At 45.0% G+C, this 23,145-nt stretch overlaps 1 protein-coding gene across 1 annotated transcript; it reads right to left on the bottom strand.

Annotated features, from left to right (window-relative positions):
• Positions 1 to 5,617: 5,617 nt before the first annotated feature.
• On the bottom strand, positions 5,618 to 22,850 carry EFCC1 (EF-hand and coiled-coil domain containing 1). Its single transcript, XM_075432460.1, has 7 exons — positions 22,810 to 22,850; positions 20,938 to 21,083; positions 16,737 to 16,872; positions 16,287 to 16,452; positions 9,764 to 9,922; positions 7,412 to 7,481; positions 5,618 to 5,808 (listed from the first exon to the last, which is right to left on the bottom strand). The coding sequence occupies exons 1-7, from the start codon at positions 22,848 to 22,850 to the stop codon at positions 5,618 to 5,620; spliced, it is 909 nt and encodes a 302-aa protein (XP_075288575.1).
• Between the last annotated feature and the right edge of the window lie 295 nt (positions 22,851 to 23,145).

Here is a 23,145-nt window from a genome sequence, read left to right as displayed (position 1 = left end):
TCTCAACAGCGAGACGGAAGCAAAGAATGAAATCTCAACAACCTTTCATCACTGAAACGTACCGTGCAGTAGATTAATGGACAGTATCATGAAAGGGAAGAGATTTAATTCCAACAAATTCAGCAAACTTAAACATACTGGTGCCAAGGATTTTTTTCTTCCAAAAGTGTGTACAAATGCCATCAGCCTGTTGGAGTAGCTCTGGCTGGAGACAGCCCCACTGGTTTGGTGCCAAAGTTGTGTGAATCAGTGTAACGTCTGTGGCCAGTGGTCACTGCCATACACTTCACAGAGCTTCAATGAAAACAAATTGGACAATTATTGAATAACTTTATATCTCAGGTGGACTTTAATTTACTAATAGTATTAACTATTTTTCCTCATATAAAGGGAAAAAATAATGGGAGGAGGAAACTCTTCTTGAAAAAATGTAACTTGTGCTAGAAGTGTGCAGACCCTCAGGTTACCCCAGCAAGTGACGCTAAGCGAGGAGGGCATTGGGAGGAGAGGGCAGTCTGGGAACACGGTCACGTCGGAAAGCTCGTTTTGTGGAAACGCAGTGGAGGAAACGTCCCACCTGCCTTGTTAGGGCCAATTTGCAGCTTTAATGGAGGATTAAGAAGTTAGGATGGTGCCTGCTAGGAAGGCGAGCTTGAGCACAATTTGTGGAGATCTGATGTTGAACTGCTAAGGCTAAGGCAATGCAAACACGTTACCCGGGCACAGTCTGTGAGGGCTGACCAGCCAGGTTTAGGGGTCACGCGAGCAGGAGAAGGGGCACGTTCCTTGTGACCTGTAGGAGTGAGGGCGAGGAGTGCTGAGAACACTCCAGGCAGCTCATTGGAGGAGAGACTGGACACCAGTCTTACCGTACGAAATCTGGGAGCCTGAGGGATTTATTGCTCTGCAATTAGCAATGAAGGAGGAAAGAACATATAGAAGAGGTGATGAAGAATAAATTTTTTGCTTCGGTGAATTACTTTAGGGAGTCCCCAGCAGATACAACTGGGAGGAAACAAACTGTGCTTTCTGTAAGAATGGAATTATTCTTGAGAAAAAAAAAAAAAAGATCTACTAGAAAGAGGAGTGAGCATGCTGGGGAGGGGGTAACATCTCCAGCCTGGTATGAGGCCAGAGTTCAACCAGAGGGCCTCAAAGCCACCATCATTAGGTTGCTTTAGCCCTTTTGTAGATGATTGGCTTTCTAACTGAAAATCAAAGTAGCACAGGTCCCTTCTACAGAGGAGACCTAAGGAACCCTCACCGGCTGGAAACTGTGCAGCAGGGCTCTGGCCTCACCTGGTAGCAGGTCACGTGTGCTCCTCCAAACTGGTTTTCCTACTGAGCAAAGAAATGTTGGGAAGGCACGCTTCGTGGGCTTTTGTCTGCTCATGCAAAATCTTAGACGGGCAATTGCGCTTAATAGCACATGCAATCGCCCCATAATTTTTCGCTTTCCTGAGAAGTCAACATGCAAGCAAATGGCCACTTGTCACCATTTGGTAAACATACAGCAAAACAAAACGTTTGCAGAGGTTTGAGATACTGGATTTGGGGTTGTACATTTGAAGTGGAAGGCTTTGGAGTGCGCTTTGTTATCTTCTCAGTTTTTGTCACATAGGGAAATTTATTTTACAAAGTGTCGTGGGTTTGCGTGCCCAGGTTCTTGTGGTGCTGGGGGTGCAGGGGCAGCTTCTGTGAGGAGCTGCCAGAAGCTTCCCCCACGTCCGGCAGAGCCAACGCCGGGCGGCTCCGAGACGCACCCACCGCTGGCCGGGGCCGAGCCCATCGGCGGTGGCGGGAGCCCCTCTGGGCCAGCAGAGCGAAGAGGGGGGAACGGCGGGGGGAGAGCGGGGCGGGACGGTGCGAGAGGAACAGCTCTGCCGAGCCCGCGGTCCGTGCGGGAGCAGGGCGGGAGCTGCTCCCGGCGCCGGAGCAGAGGTTCCCCGCAGCAGCCCGGGAGGGACAGGCTGTCCCCGCAGCCCCGCAGCAGCCCGTGAGGGACAGGCTGTCCCCGCAGCCCCGCAGCAGAGCACGGCGGGACAGGTTGTCCCCGCAGCCCCGCAGCAGCCCGTGCGGGACAGGCTGTCCCCGCAGCCCCGCAGCAGCCCGTGCGGGACAGGCTGTCAGCCCCGCAGCAGCCCGGGAGGGACAGGCTGTCAGCCCCGCAGCAGCCCGGGAGGGACAGGCTGTCCCCGCAGCCCCGCAGCAGAGCACGGTGGGACAGGCTGTCCCCGCAGCAGCCCCGCAGCAGCCCGGGAGGGACAGGCTGTCCCCGCAGCCCCGCAGCAGCCCGTGCGGGACAGGCTGTCCCCGCAGCCCCGCAGCAGAGCACGGCGGGGCAGCCCCCATTGCCCTCCCCTGCGCCGCTCGGGGGGAGCAGCTGGAGAATTCGGGAGTGAAGCTGAGCCCGGGGAGAGGGAAGGGGTGGGGGACGGTGTTTTTAAGATTTGGTTTGATTTCTCATCGTCCCGCTCTGATCGGGTTGGTGACCCGTTAAGCTCTTCCCCCGAGTTCAGTCTGTGCTGCCCGTGTCGGCAGCTGGTGCGTGCTCTCTCCGCGTCCCTGTCCCGACCCTCGAGCCTTGTTCTGCCCTGCCCAGCTGAGGAGGGGGAGAGACACCGGCTTCGGTGGGCACCCGGCATCCAGCCAGGCTAAGCCATAACACAAAGTCAGTTTAAACTTGGTATATGCTCCCGGTAGAAAAAAAGTAGCTGAAACCTGCAGTAATCACTTGACTTCAGGAGCTAGGCCTTTAAATAAACCTGGAGATTTGATTTTTCTCCCCAGGATTACTGTGCAGGTTCTTTTGAACATGTTCTGTGTAGCGAATCAAACTTTTGAGGCAGAGCTAGAATTTTAAACAATTACCTTCATTTAAAATCACCAATTTATACAGGTTCATATGAAATATTTAGCAGCCTCAGCAACACTGCTGACAGGCTCAGCATAAAACATTAAGGTAAATATACTTAAGAAAAAAAATCAGTGCTGAGGTCACCGAAGAAGAACTGACAAAGTACTGTGCTTTGCTTTGTCTCTGATTTCCAGCAAGAATTTGACTGAGGGCTGTGTTTCCTGATCCATCCTGAAGAACAGATTCTTCTCATGGGAATACTGTAAGTCTGACTTGCTCCACATTAATTGCTTTTTGGAGTTAAAACAATCAGCTTTTATTATTAAAAGATTAATCAGCATATGCTGAGGTATCAAAAACGTTTCTGATACAGGCATTTCTTAAAGAACTAAAAATGTTACGGTATTTGAAGCTAATTTAGCAAGATACGATTTTGCTGCTTCTTATATCAGTTAAATGCTGTTTGTTTAGCCACATGAAGCTGCCTTTTTTCTCAACTGTTTCCATCTTCCTTAACACCAGTTTAGGTTTCCAGCGACATTTTCTAGTTTCCAGTTACAGCCCAACTGCTGTTTGTAGAAGCTGTGCAGTACTCGGATTGCATTGCTGCTTGCTGCTCCCCCGTTTTGGCGCTAGGACATCACAGAATCACAGAATTGTAGGGGTTGGAAGGGACCTCTGTGGGTCCTCTAGTCTGTTTGCTTAATAGTCTCGATTTCTAGAAATAGATCAGAAAGCGAAGTAGAAACATAGTGGTGAAAAAGATACTAAAAGTATACAATTAACATAGCAATCTTAAGGTCTACATAAGTGTATATATAATACAAATGCACATATACATGTGTATAGAGAGGGAGCGGATACAGTGAGCAATATTAATTAGCATGATAAAGAATCCTGGCGTGCATGAGGGTGTCCATCATCAGGTGTGTGCTTGCGTTATAATGCTGTTCCTCAAGTGTCGCTTCTGACACACAGACCGTGCTTATTTAATGATTTGCTGGCGTTGTCTCTCTTTAAACATATGTCGTATTCCTGGGAAAGTCAGAGAGCTGCACAAAACATAAGCTGATGCTTTTTTTTCAGAAAGTGAACCCAAGCAGGGAACTGACATCTGCTCATTTTGATTTTTGTCTGTTGCCCATTTAGTCTATAGATTTTGTAGTATATAGTATTATCATATAGTTTAGTATATACTAAAGTAATATTACATTATGCTTAGTATTACAGTAGTATTATATTTAGTATTAGCATACAGTTTTTATTCTTACAGGGTGAATATTGCACTACATATATATGTCCTGTCTAATTTATCTTTATGAAAAATCAGCGTTAAAAATATATATCTATTCATAAAATCTCCCTCTGATAAACCAGACACCCCCCCCCAGGTAAAACACCATTGAACAGAGTTTGTTCCACTGTTTGGAAAACACCTTTTTATCCTCCTCCAAAATGAAATATCTCTTGCACATTTTTGTTACCAACATGGCTCTAAATGCTGAGCAACATACCCCAATTTTGGAGGGAGGTGTGTGTAAGCTATAGAGTGTATGATAGATAGAAAGGAATGGAGTTCTTCTTCCCCAGACTGCATTGTTATACGGCCCTTATTCCTGTATGAAAACCATTGTCATGGGAAAAATTCATATATGTGCAGTTCTGAATCAAATGGTCTTATTTCATTGCTGGCAATATCTCAGGAAAATAATTTCACATTCTTAAGAGATCTACAGTGCATTTTTTAATCCCATAAACTCAGTTGGATCATTTAAGAACTCTGCTTCTTCAGTTTCTGTGTTTGATAGTTGAATGAAATGGCAAAAGCATCTTGGAAGCCGCCCATTTGTTTTACTTTTGCCCCCAGGAATTATTTTATTGCTGATCAAAAAGTTACTTGGCACCTTGATTAGGCCCGGCGTTTCACATTAATTTGTGTGCAAGTGGGGCCTAGTTTTGTGTCTCTGCAGTTACACTGAGGAAAATTAAATGAGAGAACAAGGTCGTGTGCTGCATGTGCTGCTTGCTAATGCAACAACGGCACCTGTTGCAAAGGGAATTTTTCAGCCCTTCCTTGCCCGGTGAGCTTGGGAACAAGATCGGTTTGTACCTTTTTCAAGCAGTTGAATTTAACTTTTAATGTAAAATCTAAGACTGTTGTCAGGAAAGACTGTTGCAGATTTCTAAGGCATATCTATAACTGCAGAGATAAAATTCAGCAGAGCAATAACAAATCTAACTTCAGAGTTAAATAAGGTGAATAACGGAATCACAGACACACAGAAACTCATTTTATACGTGAGCCCTTACAACTCGCACTGCTGACTGCGCTCGTGTGCGTGTCTGTGATTAACACCGTCATTTTGTCACTGGCGTGCGAAGCAAGCGGTTTGCTTCCCAGGGATAACACAGGCTGCCTTTTGCTTTTGAACTGAGCTACCAGAAAAGCCAGGACCTGTGCCCAGCTGGTGTGTAGCCAGGGCTGTAAATCTAAGTAGGTCAGGTCAGCGTAGTCAGAATGGCTTTTATTTGGCTAACCGGCGCGGTTACAGAGCCGTCGTACAAGGATGGTTAGGCTTCCACCAAAGACCACCATTGCTACGCAGTCCTCGCGTCGTGTGGATGCTCAGCCCGGGAACAGGGGCTTCGGCGTTAGCTGAGGGACCGGCGCTCTGCCCAGAAGAAGCCTACCTTTGATTTCATGGCCAAATTATTCCGGTACTCTTCTCCATCACCGAGCTCCGCTGAATTGGACACACCTCACCCGTTGGTCGTGTGTTGGAATGCAGGAGGGCTGCTCTTCGGCTGGCACTGCTGCTCAGCACGAGATGACCCGGGGCTGGAGAGGGACCGGCCACTCTGCGCCTGCTCCGGAGGCTGGCTTTGTAAGAGCTCGCAGGCTGTCAGCTCCTGGTAGAGAGTATCCAGGACTTCAAACAGGCGAGCTTTTCCTTTTAAAAGAAAATTGCAAATATTGTAATTTGAACAAAGACAGAAAGTGGCAGTTTAACAATCGTAACAGAAGCTCTCTTCTTCCTAAGTGCCATGTCAGTTCATTAACATAAAATATCTAAACTTTGAGTCCAAATAATGAATTCCTGTCCCTGTAAAAATGAGAGTGGAACTGGATTCAAGGACTGTTTTCTCTACTGGTTCTCTTGCTTCGTTCATTGCCCGTTCACCGAGTTCTTGCATACCTGTGTGAACACAGACTATTTCATAGTCCTATTTCATTTTCAGTAACGAATTGCCAATCCAACCATCCATTTAGTCTTGTCAAAGAGGAAGAAGATACTTGATTACAAAGACTTAGGAAAGCTGCGTAGGTCATATCAAGTGCACAGACAGAAAATCAACAGCCGAGAAAACGAGCTGTTTGTGGTGATGCAGAACGGACAGAGAGCCTCACAAGGTTGTTTCCCTTGTCGGTGCCATTTCAGGAAGCTGAGCTGTGCTGCTGTTACAGAGCGAGGTACTGTGCTTCAGCAGCATCGCTTGGAGCCGGTGTTCCTGTGCAGAAGTGGTCATACCTGCGGGACACTTGCGTGCCGTGGACACTAACAGTCCCCTCTTCTCTTGTTCTTACCAGAATATCTGACCCATGGCTCAGGTACAGCTTCTCTCTGTGTTGGTGTCCTGGAGCCAACAAAGGTCTGTCCTTGCCTTTTCTCTGCTCTCTCCCCAGCCATGCTGGCACAGCACAGCTTGGCTCTGGCCTGACTGTGCCCCCAAATCCTGGACACCAGTAACAACCAGGCTTTGAAACTGCAAAGCCCAGAATGGTCTGTGTGTTATTCTCCCTAAATCACTGTTATTAATATTCTCCAAAACTAAACCCTCAGGCCACATCTAGTCTTTTATAACCTTGTCTTTGACTACTGTCTGCCCATTAAAAGTACCTCCAAGCCATCTTCTTAGGCTCGGTACAGGATGTTCATTTCGTGAACCTAAGTACAAACACTGCTAATAGGAACAGAGTCATCAAATCCAAACCTCCCGGCTGTGATCCCTGGATGGCTCCTTACAAAGGCAGCTCTGGCACACCAGAGCATTGTCAAGGGAGAGGAGTTTGCAAGTTTAATTATCGGAAGAGGAACACAAAAGGCTGTTATTAGAGGAGTGCAGGTTTGATCCGGTTTCTTTATGGAAACATTCTGGTTAGTATATTTGTGTTGCAGCGGAGGAATACAACACGCAGTGGGACAGCAAACCTGATAAACATGTCCCTTACATGCTTGGTCATGTTTTCCACATTCTCATATCAATGAAGCCCTGCAGACATTAGTGGGATACTGAATTGTTCCCCTAAGGCCAAATTCTAACTAAAATTTGGCTTTAAAATGCCCTAGATGTGTTCCTGTTTCTGATGTGTCACAGACTAGAAAGCATCACTCTCTATAGGTAATCTTCTTGCATAGTACTTTTTTCTCCCTAACTTGTCCCCCAGTATTTGAAATATTTTTTCCTACTCACTCTTCTGTTCATTATCTAGTGTTTTTCCCAAAAGGACACTTTTCATGCTTCTTGGTCTTTATATGTGATTTATTTTCTTACCAGGTTGAGGGTCACGGCAGGATTCCAAAGTGCTCAGCAAGATTTTCCCCAAGGCTCGCTTAGATATGTTCTTTAAAAGACAAAATAATATTATAGCACAAGTATGTCCTTCACCAGTTTAAATGTATGCAACAAAATCTAGGCACAGTGTGTTTGCATTTGGAAATTACACCGAAATGAAACTGAATCCTGATAAAATGTGACATTGGCTTTATTGTCTAGCATTTCATCTTAGATGCTACTCAAATAATAGCAGTTTGTGGAGGGCTCCAGTTCCTTAATAAGGCTGTAGAAAGACAAATAGCAGTTACTCGGTGGAGAAACCCAAAATTTTCCAGAGCGTGTGCCTAAACAGATCTAGATGACAAGGAGCATGAAGCGGGGCACAACAGAGGCTTGCTCTGCTGGGTCTGCGTTGGAAAGGGCCTGGGCCGGGCTTGTGGTGTCACCTCAGCAGGAGGCTTCTCGGACGCAGCGGCTCCAGGCATCACAGGGAAGCGCTTCAGGTGCAAACAAATTAGCAGAGATTGTATGTGTCAGGTGGCAGGCCCACTCCCAGTTGCATATTGAGATATAATAACCATTAGCCAAAGTGAGAGGAGTGTAAAAACTACTTAGGATTTGGATGGGTTTTTTCAGTGGTAGTTTTGTGTTAGAAATCTGTTGGGGCATTCCATAATGTGTCCGGAAAAACAAACTCTCTTAATTTGCTGTCGAGATAGTAATGCATTCTTTCTGGGAGAAGGTCTTGCAATCAGTTTAATTAGCGCTCCGAGCGCCCGTATCTGCAGGGACTGGTGGGTCTTGTTAAAGCTGCGAGAAGTGCAACCAGACGGAAGCCGTTCTGGAAGAAAGACGACGCACCCGCCAGCAGCCCGGGCAGTACCGGCCTCGCTTACTGGCGCTTCTGCTTGTCTGCCCAGTGGGCACTGGGGCGTAGTGGGAAGCAGTTTGCAGCGGGCTGGGATTACACACGACCTCTGCAACCCAGGGTGAGGTTTTATTCGTCCTCACAGAGTGTGCATTTGCCTTTGGACAGCCATTGCTTTGTAGCAGGTTCTGTTGCAAATGAGATGCTCGGGGCATTTAAAACACGAATGTGAACATGGTGGGGAAGTGACACCTAAAACCGCAGTTTCTGATGAATAAGCTTTCTTTTGTCTGAAATGTATCCCATCAGGGATTTAGGGGATCCTTGCTAACCTCTCCTGGGAATGCTGTAAATTGTCATGGTCACTGACAGCATCGCTGCCTGTGTGGTGCTGTGGGAGTCGGCAGCACGCGGTGGCGTGTTTCCAGCAGCATTAAGTGCTGCCATCACCGAGCTGTGGCACACGGCGTGATGGGTCGTCTCCTAAGCAGAAGCGATTTGCAATAATACAGCTGACCAGGGAGTGACATGTTGAAGTCTTGACACAAAAGGTTATTATGCTTGTTGCCAATCGTAGTCTTTACTAGCTTAATCCTTCCCTGGATTGTTATTGATGCATGTGTCAGACTTGCAGTATGAAAGCAGTATTTCTGTGTCAAGTGCTAAAATAAGTTACCAAATTATGAGATACTGCACTTGTTCCCTAGAGTCATCAGTGGAGCCTGAGCGTACTTCAAACAAAGTAAAGTGATCACCGGAGGAAGCATTCTCCTCTTGAGCAGATTAAGCAGAGCTTTGCTGAAAATTGAGGAGAACCCTCAGTCGTTATTGAAGAAATTAGCTCCTAGCAGCCCAGTGGGGTTTCCAACATAGTCCGTGTCCTGCAGATTATCCGAATCGCCCGTCTTTTGGCCAGCCCTTACCATGAGCATTCCCAAGCAGGAGGTTTAAACTTATTTTCTAAAGGACTGAACTGCCATACTGGCCACATATTTCTGGGGTGTTATTACATCAGCTTTTGTAAGTCCATGTTTGGATTATTAATCGGGTAACAAGCTTCTCATAAAAAATACCTTTTTGTTATATAGGAAGGAGTTTTATCCCTTTAATACTGACTCAGTGCCACTGTAGGATGCAGTTAAACAAGGGCCCTTTTCCAGAAGGAAAAAGAATCTTCTAGAATCCTTCTGTTTACTAGCTTTTTTGTTTCCCTTGTTCCCTCTAAAATTTTGTTTAGAGGATAATGAGAGCTTAGAGATCTAGATCCAAGGAGATCGCTAGGCCTCTTCTAAAAAAGTCAACCACAGAGGTCTAAAAGTTTTCTACAATCACCAGGCAGTTAGTTCCCAGGGCAAACACACATGAAAGGTTGCTTGGTGTAAAGGACTTTGTACAGAATAGGAGGGATGAACATCCTTTTTAGTTTGGAAGGGACACTGTCAAAACCAGTTTTAAGTCTCTGGGCTGCTTTCTTGCCATACCAAGTCTCGAAGTTGTTGAAGAAGCTGTAAAACGTCCATGAGCTTTTCTTCCACCAGTGACAGCCTAACTCTCTCAGTCTCCAACATCTGCAGCTCCATCTTCAACAATTCGGTCTCCTCCACCTTTTGCTGCAGCTCACCTAGCAATGGGCCTTTCATCTGGACAAGGACACAGGAAATTAAAAGCACTGGAGCTATTCGCTTTCTTGCCCAATAATTGCAAAGCTAAATATCCCCCCTTATCTGGTAAATGTCCGTTCACTCCAGAAGATTATGCTGAAAGGAAGAACATTTCTTTAACGTACTACAGAAAGTGAAGAATCGATAGTTGCTAGGAAATGCTTTGCTCCTGCGCATAATGGCAGTTCATTCAACACTGGTTGCAAGCAGATCACTCCAAAATTTTCAGTACTAGCATTACTGTTTCAGTTTTCTCATCTTCTGCATTCCTGTCGTCCTCTATAAAGCGTAAACAATTTGTGTGCCCTCACCAATGTGGTCATATTTTTGTCCTGCAACTCCTGCGTGTCAATAATCTGTACATTCAGTGAAATAAGAAGGTAATTAGCTAATTTCTTCCAAATCTTTTGGTTAAAAAAAGAGAAATGTCTTAAGGGAAAAAAAAAAGGATTCTGGTTCTGTAAAACGCTGGCATGCTTGGTGAAGAACCAGTTTGCAGCTAAGCACAGAGAAGTCCAGATTCAATGAGACTTTTGGACACAACAGAAATCCTGGGTAGGAGAGGTCTCCTCAGACCGGGACCTTCCAAAGCTGAGCTGACCTGTCAGTTGTCTCAGACCTCCCTGTGAAAAAACGTGTAGGATTTGAAATGTTGCTTTTGTTTCGATGCAAAATGCAAGTGACCTATTTTGAGCTACAAAGCTCAAAATACTTCCTTGCAAAATGAAGTATCTTTGCTTGCCATAGACGCAGGCCTGTTGCAGGTGCATGGCCAAGCTGCTAAAAAGAGCCTGAAAATTATCCCCTGGAAAAGACATCACTTCAATATTAATTTTGGACCTTAGAGAGCGCTGATGGATTTCAGCTTTATTAATACAAGTAAACTTTCTCAATGATTACTGTGCCCAGCATTCTGAAATGTGACACTTTTTGCAATTTCTTGTTGCAAACACAATCGAAACGTATTTATTAATAGTACACTGAGAAACCAAATCATATGGGATAAATGCCAAGTTTGCTGGCTCTGTTAATCCCTTTTTGCTGTTATCTTTTATCTTTATTGCAGTTGTAGAAATAACCGAGGAGAGAACTGAACTAGAAAACCTGAAGACCTTAACATGCACACATTTAATGGATTTTTTTTTTGGTGGAAGTTTGTATCCTAATGAATTTTAACAGATGGGAAGGAACTTCAGTTCCCTAAAACACAAGTGTCATCAAAGTGAAAAAAGAAAACAAGCCCTAATCCACACTGAGCCTTCTAGCCAGTCATCTTAGCTTCTGACAGTGCTGGAAGTACGTACTAGTTGGTGCTGATACCCCATCGGATGGAAACCAGCCCGTTCCAGTAGCTCTCCATGAGCTCTGCCCTGGGATGCGCTCCCGCTCCTCTGAGCTGTACAACAGCCACAGAAGTTTGGGTCCCTTCATCTGGCCCACCTGCCAAACAGTGCTTTCAGCATCCCTGCCTGAGCACCCCATTCCGACAGCTACGCCAATGTTTTCCTGCACGGAGAGCCAGCTTGGTTACCCTCAGTGTGGCAGCAGCCCGACCGAGGCAGAACAAATGCTCCAGAGGCTGTGGGCAGCCTTCAGTGAATTAAACATGTGGTTTCCTTTATTATATTGCAGATTGCCTCCGTATTGTAAATATCACCTGGAGTAGGTACGTACTGAACAGGTGAAGTAGTCATGTTCCCCTGTACAGCTGAAGCAGCGTCATCTCAAATAGCAGAGAGGTAAAAGGGCCGTTGTTTTAAAGTGTAAAATAGACTTTCCCAACATGCAATTAGACACTCGGAAATCCATAATGGGTGCCCATCTATCCTGGTCCTCTCCCTGTCAGGGCTCTGCATCCGTGCCATCACTTGTGGTGAGTGATGATGATTTAAAAAAAAAACACCGTGTGTATGTGGCACTTTGGGACAGGGTTTAGCAGGCATGGTGATGTTGGGGTGGTGGTTGGACTGGATGGTCTTAGGGGTCTATTCCAACCTGAATGATTCTGTGATCCTGTGATTCTATCTGCAGCTTTCAGAACTGCGCTGCCTGGCGAGCTGCTCAGGGACTCCTCCGTCCTCTGCTGTGTCTTGCGGGGGGCCACAGGCCGTGCAGCGGGGCTCATGTACACACAGGAATCGGAGAAGATTTCTCTTTAGCATGCGTGCCACTGGCGGTGTCCACAGCTGGCCGGTGTCCTGGCCCAGCTTGCACGGGCAGCGCAGGCAGCACGCTCAGCCGAGAGGCCCCGGTGGTCCTTGGACATGGCATTTGCTGCTGCTGCCGCCTCTCTTCCCGCTTCATTTCGACTGCTCCTACAAAGCCTTTTTTTTTCTTTTTCCTACGCTGTAGCTGGTAAACTGCTTTCCACGGCAGCTGCGCCTTCACAGTCGCCTGGCCACAGGTCAGGGTGCTTGTTTCCCTATCCCTTCCTATCGTTGGGCATGCAGGTGTTTTGTCTTACTGTGCGTGTAGACGGTGGCTCGGTGTCCTGCTCAAACAATCTCCCAGATTATCTTCCCTAGCTAGGTTACATCTAGCACCTCTTCTGACCTCAACATTTACAATAAGATAACGACGGTAGTTAAGCGTAGCCGGTTTTTGAAACACAGGTACTGAGGAGGGATGGTCAGTAGTGAAGTCACAGGTCTCAGAGGAGCAGGTGTTGGGTTTAGCTCTGTCACAGTCCTGCAGCAGAGCCCGACTCTGGATCTGTGCCTGGAGTGTGAAATGGAAACACTGGCTTGCCAAATACCGGTCTTGAGAAGAAGTCAGCTGCCGCTATCCAACCCTTTTACAAAAGGGGGCGAGTGCCATGGGGAGAATCTGAGCTCTGAAGCAGTGTCTACAAATACATTTAGGACAATGAATAATTAATATGCAAAAATCCCTTAAGGAATGTAAGAGAAAATTTTTCTACTATATTTTCTACAAAAGTTAAGGAGGCTTTCATATTAGAGCCATCTTTACAAGCAATGAACCTGAGAAATATTTTCAAAATCAGAATGGCCGAATGAAGTGCTGAACTGCGCTGTGCTATTTATCTTTTAAATCATTGCACCCTGGAAGGACTGGAAGTGGCAAATGTAGCACCAGTATCTAAGAGAGGCTGCAGAGGTGATCTGAGGAACAACAAATCACCTCAAGAGTATCGGTAATTCTGTCAGGCAAGTTGATAGAAACTGTCATGGACAAGGGACTTGGTGAGCACACAGATGAACACAGTGAAGAGTCTATTAGATTTCTTTGAAAGGGTCTAAGAATATACATGAATAATGTTAATTCACTTGATGAATTAGCATTATTCATAAGCAGAGGAAGCTCCAGCTGAACCCGAGGAAGAACTTCTTCCCTCTGAGGGTGATGGAGCCCTGGCCCAGGCTGCCCAGGGAGGCTGTGGAGTCTCCTTCTCTGGAGATATTCCAGACCCACCTGGACGCGGTGCTGTGCAGCCTGCTGTGGGTGACCCTGCTTTGGCAGGGGGGTTGGACCAGATGATCCCCAGAGGTCCCTTCCAACACCTGCCATGCTGGGATTCTGTGACAGAGTGTATTTTGAATCTGCAAAAAGCTTTTGATAAGATTCGTCACCATAGACTCAAAAGCAACTGTCACAGGGCAGTAGCGCAGATCTTGCCGTGGACTTACAGCTGGTTGAAAGGTGGGGGCAGAGCCCAGACTGACAGACCAGGATTGATGTGACAGACCTCATCGTGGAGGGAGATCATCCCCAGGGTCTCACAAAAGGGGCTGGGTTAAGGTGTGAGCTCTTCAGCGTATTCACATATGATTTTTAAAAAAGGTGATTGTCAAAGTGTCTGAGTTTGCTCTCAGTACAGTTTCTGGGGGTAATCAAAACTAAAGCTGCCTGTGAAGAGTTACAGCTGAAGTTCATGATACTGAATAGCCACAGGCAATAAAAGATCAGATGAAATTCAGTGTCAGTAATTCACAGTAAGGCGTGCAGGAAAGGTACACAATGTCGTACGTATGCAGTGATGACGACTGCCACTCAAGAGGGAGATCCAGAAGAGCTGTCACCTGAAGACAGCCAGCAGAGACCAACAGCATGCAAGCAAGGAGCTGTTGGGAAAGGAGCTAGGGACAAACCAGAAACCATGATTTTGGCGTGAAGGGCTTGCATTTGAATACTAAGCACATTTTCAGTTCTTCTCATTCAAAAAGGGTAATAGAGCTTGAAAAGTGCATGGAAGAATAAAATAGATTAACAGAAGTAATGATTTCTAGACCAAGAGAGCTGAGGCAGGCTAGGAGTGGTGATAACTTTGCAACACTACACTTAGCAGCATATCACTTTATTTTTAGAATTCACTCATGTTTTCTCCATCTTTTATTCCTGGGTCCTGACACCTTCATCACCCTGTCTTCAGTAGAAACTATTTTTAAATGTTCAGTTGCTGGAGAGAAGAACTTTCTAGACATGAGGAGTTTCAGAACTCTTTTATCCCCTGGTTTTACAGTCTTAGACTGAAGCAATTATTAATTGGCATTTGAGAGAGTTGCTCTTCACTTGTCTGCTGAGTTTGTGATGTTAGCTGTGTTATTTGTCTAATTTTCGTTATTGAGCAGGTCCAAATAGTAGTATATAGAGCAATGTATAAGATAGTTTTGTCAGGTTGTCAAGAAAAAGTGTTCTTGGTGGTTTATTTATTAAGCCAGTATATTTATTTGCAAGTTAGACGAGAAAGAGCGTTTCTCAGTCTTCCGATTTGCTTTGCGTTGATTACAGGAACAGTCACCTTTTTGAAAGGAATTACGTATTACTTGTCTGTTTTGTAGCGTCAAAAAATACCTATAACTGCACACAAGATATAAACACTGCCTAAATAAGAGTGTTTAAGAGTAAATTCCTAACAGGCTTGAAATTATGTATCTTACCCATTTTAAATTCATGTTGCAGTGAGTTTGCACTCTGTCTTACTCACCTCCCTGCTTGTCTTTAAATGAAGAGCAACAGAGTCCATTTTTGTCATGAAATTTTGTATTAATCTGTCGATAATGGCACATTTCTGAACAAGGTGCACAGAAATAATATCCCTCTGCAGAGACTAAGAAGAAGGCAATATGGTACTGCAGAAGAAGATGAGTACGTCCAAATGGAGAAGAGGGAGCGGAAGAAAACTGACACTACCTACAAGGAGGTCGTTCCTGTGCCAGTAGCTCCCTCCTGTAGGTAGAAGAACAAATGTAGTTTTTTATGTTGGCAGATGTTAAGCAGTATAGAAGGAACTCTGTGTTGCTCTCAGGAGTATTAAAGGAACAAATTGTCCTTGAATACTCTAAATTGTGTAAGACACAAGTGTGATTTTATTCTGCTTTTTGATTTTTTCCTCACAAATAAACTCTTTAATTTAAGTCAAGGGAAAAAATTATGTGAAATACTGATCAAAATCAAAGGATGGCAACATTCAAAGAAGTTAAATATTTTACTCTTACTTTAAATAGTTTACCAATTAATACAATCTTGCCAGAACTACTGAAATCCTTACGCTCCTTTTAAAGAAGGGCTATAAAATACTGAACAGCATTAACTGAACCCTTCAGACAAAGCAGAGCAAAGCAAAGCGTATGAGGCACTATTTTTGTTTCACAGAAAGGCTGGTAGCATTTCAACCTGTGTCCATCAATGACTGAAGGTTACAGTACTTAAATAGTAAGATCACACAGGACTAGTGGGGTACTGCTCTGAGGCTTTTAACTGCTGTGGTGATAACCTCTGCTGAAGGAAAGCTGAACATGCTGCTAAGCCTGAGAACTGAGTTTTATATTTTTGAATGTATCAGTTTAAGCTTGAGAACCAGCCAGAGTAAACTGGATGATTCCATCTTCAGGATTCCAAACTGGTGGGCCGCTGCATCGCAGTCAGCAGGAGGGGTTTCTTGACGAGTTGCTGTGCCCTCAGAGGAGCTGGAGGCCTTAGGACGTAGTGACCATCCCACTCCCAGTTGAGAAGCCACTGCAAGCTGCCCACAGTGACCCTTTAAGCTAAGGCGTGGCTCTTTGGTCTGCAGTGGCACCAGTCCCAGACATAGCTTCAGTGAAGATCCCAAACCATTTAAATAAAGGACAGTATTTGAAGAGCCTGTGTCTGACCGTGGCTGATGTACATCTCCTCTGAATAAATGGAGGCTCAGGTAGGAACCAGACTGGGATGTGGGTGTTACAGGAAAGCATGAGATGTCTGAGCTGACTAATGGCAGAGTGAGAAACACCAGGAACAGAGAGCAGAATGGCCAGAATAAAATCTAAATGCATGTGGATATAAGTGCAGCTACTTAAAGTTACATAACTAGCTCCTTCACACTCTGTGTGGGACCCGTTACCTCTTCCATATTTGTTTCCAGTTTTTTCACTTCATGCCCTTTGAGCTCAAGCTGTTCCGTTAGCTGCACGATCTTCTCTGTGAGCTCTGCAGGGGCTGCGTCGTAGCCATCAGCAGTGGTGGTCTCCATGTGAGACATCAGCTTTTTCCACATTTTTTCATCACATCTGTATATACATTAAAAAAAAAAAGGTTAGTGAAACCTCACGATGCAGGTCTAGGTTTGTAAAAGGCAGTTTTCCTGCAAAACTCTTGGCAGCATGGGCCACAAACTGGTGTCCCAGCTGGCACTGAGGAGGGTGAGCTGGGAATATCCAGCTGTGAAGGACGGGCAGAGGGGCCTGCTGATTTTGCTGTACAGTGTTACCGCTCCTTCCTGAAGCCATGGTGCCTTCAGGTCATGAAATAATCTTTGCAAAGGGCTCAAAGAGCAATAATCTCAGCAACCTACCCGCCATCGCAGCAAGGGAGCTTGGCCAGTGTTTTCTTCATTTGTTCCACCTGGGGCAGCTGGTCTCCTGCCCCAATCTCCTCCTCCTCCTCAGAGGAAGCCTGGCCCTCCACAGAGCAGAACAGCTGGTCCTCTGCTCAAGAAACCAACAACTCCTTAGCCCCCAAACAAATACCCCGATGAGCTGCTGCGGGGGACGTCTGAACTCCGGAGTCCGAGGCAGAGTGAGGAGAGGGTTGAAAAACCCCACTCCAACACAGCGCGGGGTCCCTCAGCATCCGTGGGAAGGGGCTCGAGCGCTGCGCAGGGGAGCCTCAGCAAAGACAAGTATTTTCAGCTTCTTGAATACTTCAGCACTCTCCTGCGGGTAACTTTTAGCTATTTCACTACAACTCTCTTCCTTCCTTTGAGTAACTCTAATGTAAGTGTGAAGGATCAGTCTGTTATTGGGGACAGGCAATTACAGTTCGTGGACACAATTGAATATAGACTTGTCAGGAGGCAGGAGAAGCTGTGTAAGGTTTTTTTCGCATTTATTGTACCAGCTGAACATGTATTCAGAGTGGAGGAATTTGGTATAGATGTTCTCTAATTCATTCCCTTACTGCGCGTGGTAGGGACAGTGATTTTAATATATAAATGCAATATTAGACCTACAGCTATCTAATGTTTAGTTATCTCTTTTTTACCTAAACATAATGTCTCCTCACATGCCAAATAAAGTATAAATGAGCTGTCATTGTAACAATATAAATATACATATACTATTACACTAACATCTCAATACTTTTCGAGCTGTATCTTATAAAAGCTATTGCATTTAACTCCTTTTTATCACAAGAAGATATTTACTCGGATTTAGGGGATTATTATGATGCTTATAACTTATAGGGAGTCTTTTGAAGCACTGAGTACATGAAAAGCACTTGTCACATCTTTATTCTGAGTGTTTGTTTTGAGCTGACACCAGGTTAAACCGATGTCAACATGATTTTAAATTTTATAATCATTTACCTTAATCACTATCAGTTAATTAAACAGGTTTAATGATTTCTAACACAGGGACCAAGTCAAATGCTGTTACGTCTTCAAGTACGGAAGCCCATTCGACCTGAGGTTGTGTTACAGGTGGTGAGCGCATTCAGCTCATTCCGCAGAGGAGCAGGGGGCTCACGGGGATGAGCCACCCCGCAGAGACCCGCAGGTGGATGATTGTCTGTCCCATTGCAAGGGCACAAGCACCTGCACCTCAAGCTGCAGTGCCGTTCCAGCGGCCGCTCTCTGAAGGCCAAGTGCCGTGGCTGGGCAGGGATTTGTTGATTGAAAGATGCTAGCTGATAGAGCTGGAAGAGGATGGCAGGATTTGCTTAGTATGCACAGAAGCACACACAAAATGATTTGAGATTGGAAGGCATGCTTGAGCCAACTTGCTGCTAAGAGGCCACCTGGATGGTGGCACGAAGAACAAACTGCCCTTTCCTTCCCCACCCCCACCACCCCATCCTAGGCAATTTAACATCCTTTACAGCATAGCATGAAAAAAAATGTGCTGCCATGTTGACAACAAAGAGACATGCCTGTTTTGTCAGAATAATGATATCAAAGTAAGAATATTTTGGACCATTTTTGTTTTCACATGGGCTCTTTTTTTAATGCATTGTCTGCCCTCGGCGACAAAGGGAAGATGGCCCAGGTGGGGGCTTTCCTTCTGTTGGGTAACCCTTGGCACGTGTTTGCTAATGCGATTTTCATTCCAGTGGCATTCAGTGTGCCTAATTTATAGGTTATCATGTTCAAAAATTTAATGCCTAAGCAGGAATAAATCTTAACTGCATGCAGTATTGCTTGTTAGGTAGAGAATGGGTGTCTGCGTTTTCACGGCAGTCCTTACACTGTGCAAACTAATTTATTAGAAGCGCTTTCTTTCCGTGAGTCTGCACTGCCAAAGCAACAACAACAGCAAAACTTTCCATTTTCAATCTGTGATACATTAGCAGTGAACTTTTTCTATCGTAATTTATTTTCATGCCATAGGAGTTCAAAGGGATAGCAGTCGGAGTTTACAGCCGATGCGGCAGCCATGAAAACTGGTCGCCCGACGCTACAGATGCCTTGAAGAGCTTCCAACTGGTATGTTTAATCCAGTAAATTAATTGCAGCATCTGGCATAGCAGACACTCAGATGAGGTTTTTAAAAAGGGAGGAAAAGGCACGTGGATCGCAAGCTGTCTCCACGCTAAGGTGTGTATGAGACTCGCAATGCTTTCTGCCCCGTGGAATGTCCTCTTTTATATCCACCTTGCAGGACCGGAAACCAGAGGGGAAAACCAAAACTGCTTATGCATCTCTCTTAACATAAAGCTAGTATTTTATTAAAATTCTTATACTGGGCTAATGCTTAAAAAAAAAAATTCTGTCAGCAGAATCATAGAGCACTTTATTATTGTGATATTTAGGCATTAATTTTTAAACTAGCTAATGCAGAATAACCTGCCTAATTCCAAGTTGGTGCTCTTCTGCTCTAAGAAATTAATGCCTATTAAAGTATATATAAAAATTTATAAATAATTCTGTGTCTAGATTATTTATCTAGTATATCCGGGTTTATCCCAGATGTTCACACAATTTTTTTATTCTTTGAACTTTCTAAGATATTTTTCTTGTCTGGCTAACTAATCCATTTTTATTAGATGGATCATGTTTTTAAATCTATAAACGCACAATTTTTTTGTTTGAAAAGGTTTTGCTAAAAAGCTGTTTGCACTTGAAATATGGATAGTGTAGTTTAGACATGGAAAGTGTGAGTTGGCAAAGTGTCTGGTGTGATATAAATATTTGTAAAAGTGGGTTTGTTTTGTAAGTCTAACCACACAAAGAACATGCTATGATGTTAATTGTATTTACATGTCATTATTTTTCACATTCCCAAGCAGCTACTTGCCAACCCCATTCCGTCTGCAGGGTGAGGGTCAGGAGGATGGGGCCAAGCTCTTTCCAGTGGTGCCCAGTGACAGGACAAGGGGCAATGGGCACAAACTGAGGCACAGGAAGCTCCAGCTGAACCCGAGGAAGAACTTCTTCCCTCTGAGGGTGACGGAGGCCTGGCCCAGGCTGCCCAGGGAGGCTGTGGAGTCTCCTTCTCTGGAGATATTCAAGACCTGGCTGGACAAGATCCTGTGCAGCCTGCTCTGGGTGACCCTGCTTCGGCAGGAGGGTTGGACTAGATGACCCACAGAGGTCCCTTCCAACCCCTACTATTCTGTGATTCTGTAATCTATTTTTTAGTCACTACATACAGCTCTCCAGTCTGCAGTAAAAATACCGTGTTATTTACAGTTAATGCCAGATAAGTGCTTTTGTCTGCTTTGAACTACATATGTCCAAAAAACCAAAAAATAAATGACTGACGGTAAGTCAAACTCACCACACTTTGCATTTGCTGTCTACTTGGCATGTAAACCACTGCCGGGGTGTGTGTGGGGAAGCTTGGCTGCTAAGACGGCGATCACAAACGTGTCTCACCACCACAGCAGCTGAATGACCCCCTGCCCCCCAGGCTGCCATCCCTTTGAGAGCCCTGTAGCACCTCGTCGGGGGCACTGGCGGCGAGAGCTGCCTTGGCAAGCCCGTAGATCCCGGCAGGCTTTCCAGAAAGGCTCCTCGCAGTCCCGTGAGGCATGGCAAGCATGCCAGGTCGTGGCAGCAGTCAGCACTACGTGTGCTAAACAGCTCGGACCTTTCCAGGGCTGCTGAAGTGGCCAGGGTGCTTCCAAAGTCTATCGCTGTACAGATTATTAGCTGCAAATGGTTTCCTTGGAAATTATTTTAGCTGGAGTTCTGAGGTTTTATTTACAAAGACATGAAAACTGAGGTTTTATTTACAAAGACATGAAAACTGAGGTTTTATTTACAAAGACATGAAAACTTCATACTTTTAAGCCAGGAGAAATGTTTTGGTGAGGTGGGTGGAAAAAAGCAGTTTTAAATCATAGCTCTAAGTGATACATTCTGTCTTCTATTAAACATAAAATTATGCGGGGAGTGAGAAGTATAAAGCTGAGATATTACCTTTTATTTAGGTCTAGGATTTCAAGATTCATTAGGATTGTGGCTTTGGTGGTTTAGTATCTATATGAGCTTTTCTGCTGAGGATCTTACAAATCAGCGAGGACACAAAGTGGCTGGGTACTGGGTTTGATACCGTCCTTGGAAATGGCAGCTCCGCTGGCGGGAGCCTGTCGGTTTTGCTGCACCAGAGGCAGGCAGCACCTTCCGTCCGGCGAGGCTGCTCCCCATCCCTGCTCGGGGCTGCTGCTCGAGGAGAGCTGACACCTCACAACCTCCGACCTGGAAAAGAAGGGCAAAATCAAGTGGCCTTGCAGGAAACCTGACGAGCCGAGGTGAGTGCGCACACTGCAGCGCACGAGGGATCGGATGAAATCGTTCAGAGGTGCTGCAGAAGAGCAGGGGTGTCTGCCTTCAGTGCCGGGGACATCGAACCCCCGCCGGCTGCTTTTGGGTCCTTCACCAAGAATCAAAGCAAGGAGGATTGCAGCTGTTCTTGGGTTCAGGTAATAAGAACTAAACGTTACTAATAGCTTTTAGCTCAGGTCAAAGACACCTAGAAAATACATATGGAAACAGTCTACTCTGGCCATAAACTCTCCCTTCTGCGCTGACAGCATGCTTCGTTTTGCTGTGGGGACTCTTATGATAAGAAACTCGGTTCTATGGGGTAAATGGAAATTTGGCATATCCATCCACACACGAAAGGTTTACATCAAGCATTCTCGGAGGTGGGGATAAGCTACCTCTCAGGGATGGAGCTAAATCAACACCAAGTCCAGCCCATCACAAGCTTGTGTACGTTCCATCTGCGCGTTGTGTAATGTCCTGCTATATGTTCATATAGAGTGCTTTTCCATTGCTTCCTTCCTTACTATTTAGAAAACCGTTTATTTTCAATAGATGCATCAGGATATTTTCCTATTTAGACCATATAATAACGCGGTTATACTTTTCCCAGTAGGAGCTGTGATGTAGTTCACAAAGAATCTATATGCAGAAGAAAGCAAACCAAATTCAGGAGTTTTACAGTAAATTAAGTTCCCTCCAAACTCTTTCTAAGATTAATTTTGGTCTGGTGAATACTGACTATTCCTTATACTTAACACATTAAATATTCATCAACAAAAAGTGAGAGTTAAAACACTTAGCAAATTAGTCCTACTGAAACAAGTTGTATAACGTGATCTTTATGTACGAATCTTCTAAATACTTCCTGCCCGTCAACTGAACTGCCGTCAGAAACAGGACTTGAGCCGTAGTAACGGGAAAGCTGCTGCCAAGTTAGAGAGAAGTATCGCAGAGAGCTTTTGTTTCATCTCTCACAGCCGTCAGTTCCTGAAGGACCGCACCAATGTTCGTTCCCTTGTTGCTTGTGACAGTAAATAAGATCATGAATTTAACAACAACAGAGGTCAGTGTTTCAGAATGTCTGTGCAGACGGAGGCTGAGGGAAACCATGCTTAGGAGCCAGCACTTCTTTTACCCCCTCGAGTGGAGCTGACTGCCTAACAACTCATGGCATGTTTCATTTACAATTTATAGTATTCTTTAGCTTAGTGACAATTGGATTTCCTGTAAAGGAAGGGAAATAGCGGTCTCCAGAGTGGAGCCTGGCTAGTCATTTAGCTTCATTAGTTCTGGAAAAAATAATTACAAAGTAGTGCACAAATAGCAAGCACTGTTCAGCTTGGGCATTTGAAATGGGGCTCCTGGAAGCGTCACAGAGCTGCAGTGTTCTGGACAGTTACTGGGGAATGTAGTAGTATTTCATTTCACAAGAATGTTATATTTTGTTTTTCTGAAATGTGCTAATTTCCTTCATTTTAAGACAAAAATATCTTGGGGTCTGGTACTCAATATGAGTCCTTTGCAATCTCTTGAGGACCGAAGCTGGTATTGTGCAGATTGTTCTCAGTTTTGAGCTGCAGTATAATTTAGATCTGTTTGGATTTCAGAGATCTCTGGAGTGAGTTCACGTAACACAGAGATGTTCACACTTCAGTACCGATTCATTGCAGTCTCAAAGTTGGTTAAGGTCATAAACATTGAGAATATTCAAATATGAAAATCTTTCCCAGCAAAAGTGGTTACATGCTGTGATGTTTAATGGGAGCTCTGCTGGTGGTGTTGACTGCATACCTCTGGCAGCCTGGTTTTGGTTTAGCTTGCAGTCTAAGGAACATTCAGAAGTTTGGTGGAAAAAACCAATCCTTCCCATATAACTCAGGACTTGGAATAGCAGACTCCCTCTACTTCGATGAGATTCAGGACAGACCTAAATAATAGCTTTCACTTCTTTGTAGCTCTTGTACAGAAGCCTAAAGTTAGTTGATGAAATACA

Source organism: Opisthocomus hoazin, chromosome 11 (assembly GCF_030867145.1).
Source record: "Opisthocomus hoazin isolate bOpiHoa1 chromosome 11, bOpiHoa1.hap1, whole genome shotgun sequence".
Lineage (NCBI taxonomy): Eukaryota > Metazoa > Chordata > Aves > Opisthocomiformes > Opisthocomidae > Opisthocomus > Opisthocomus hoazin.
Note: the sequence above shows the minus strand (reverse complement) of the source record. Positions and strands in the feature narration are given on the sequence as shown.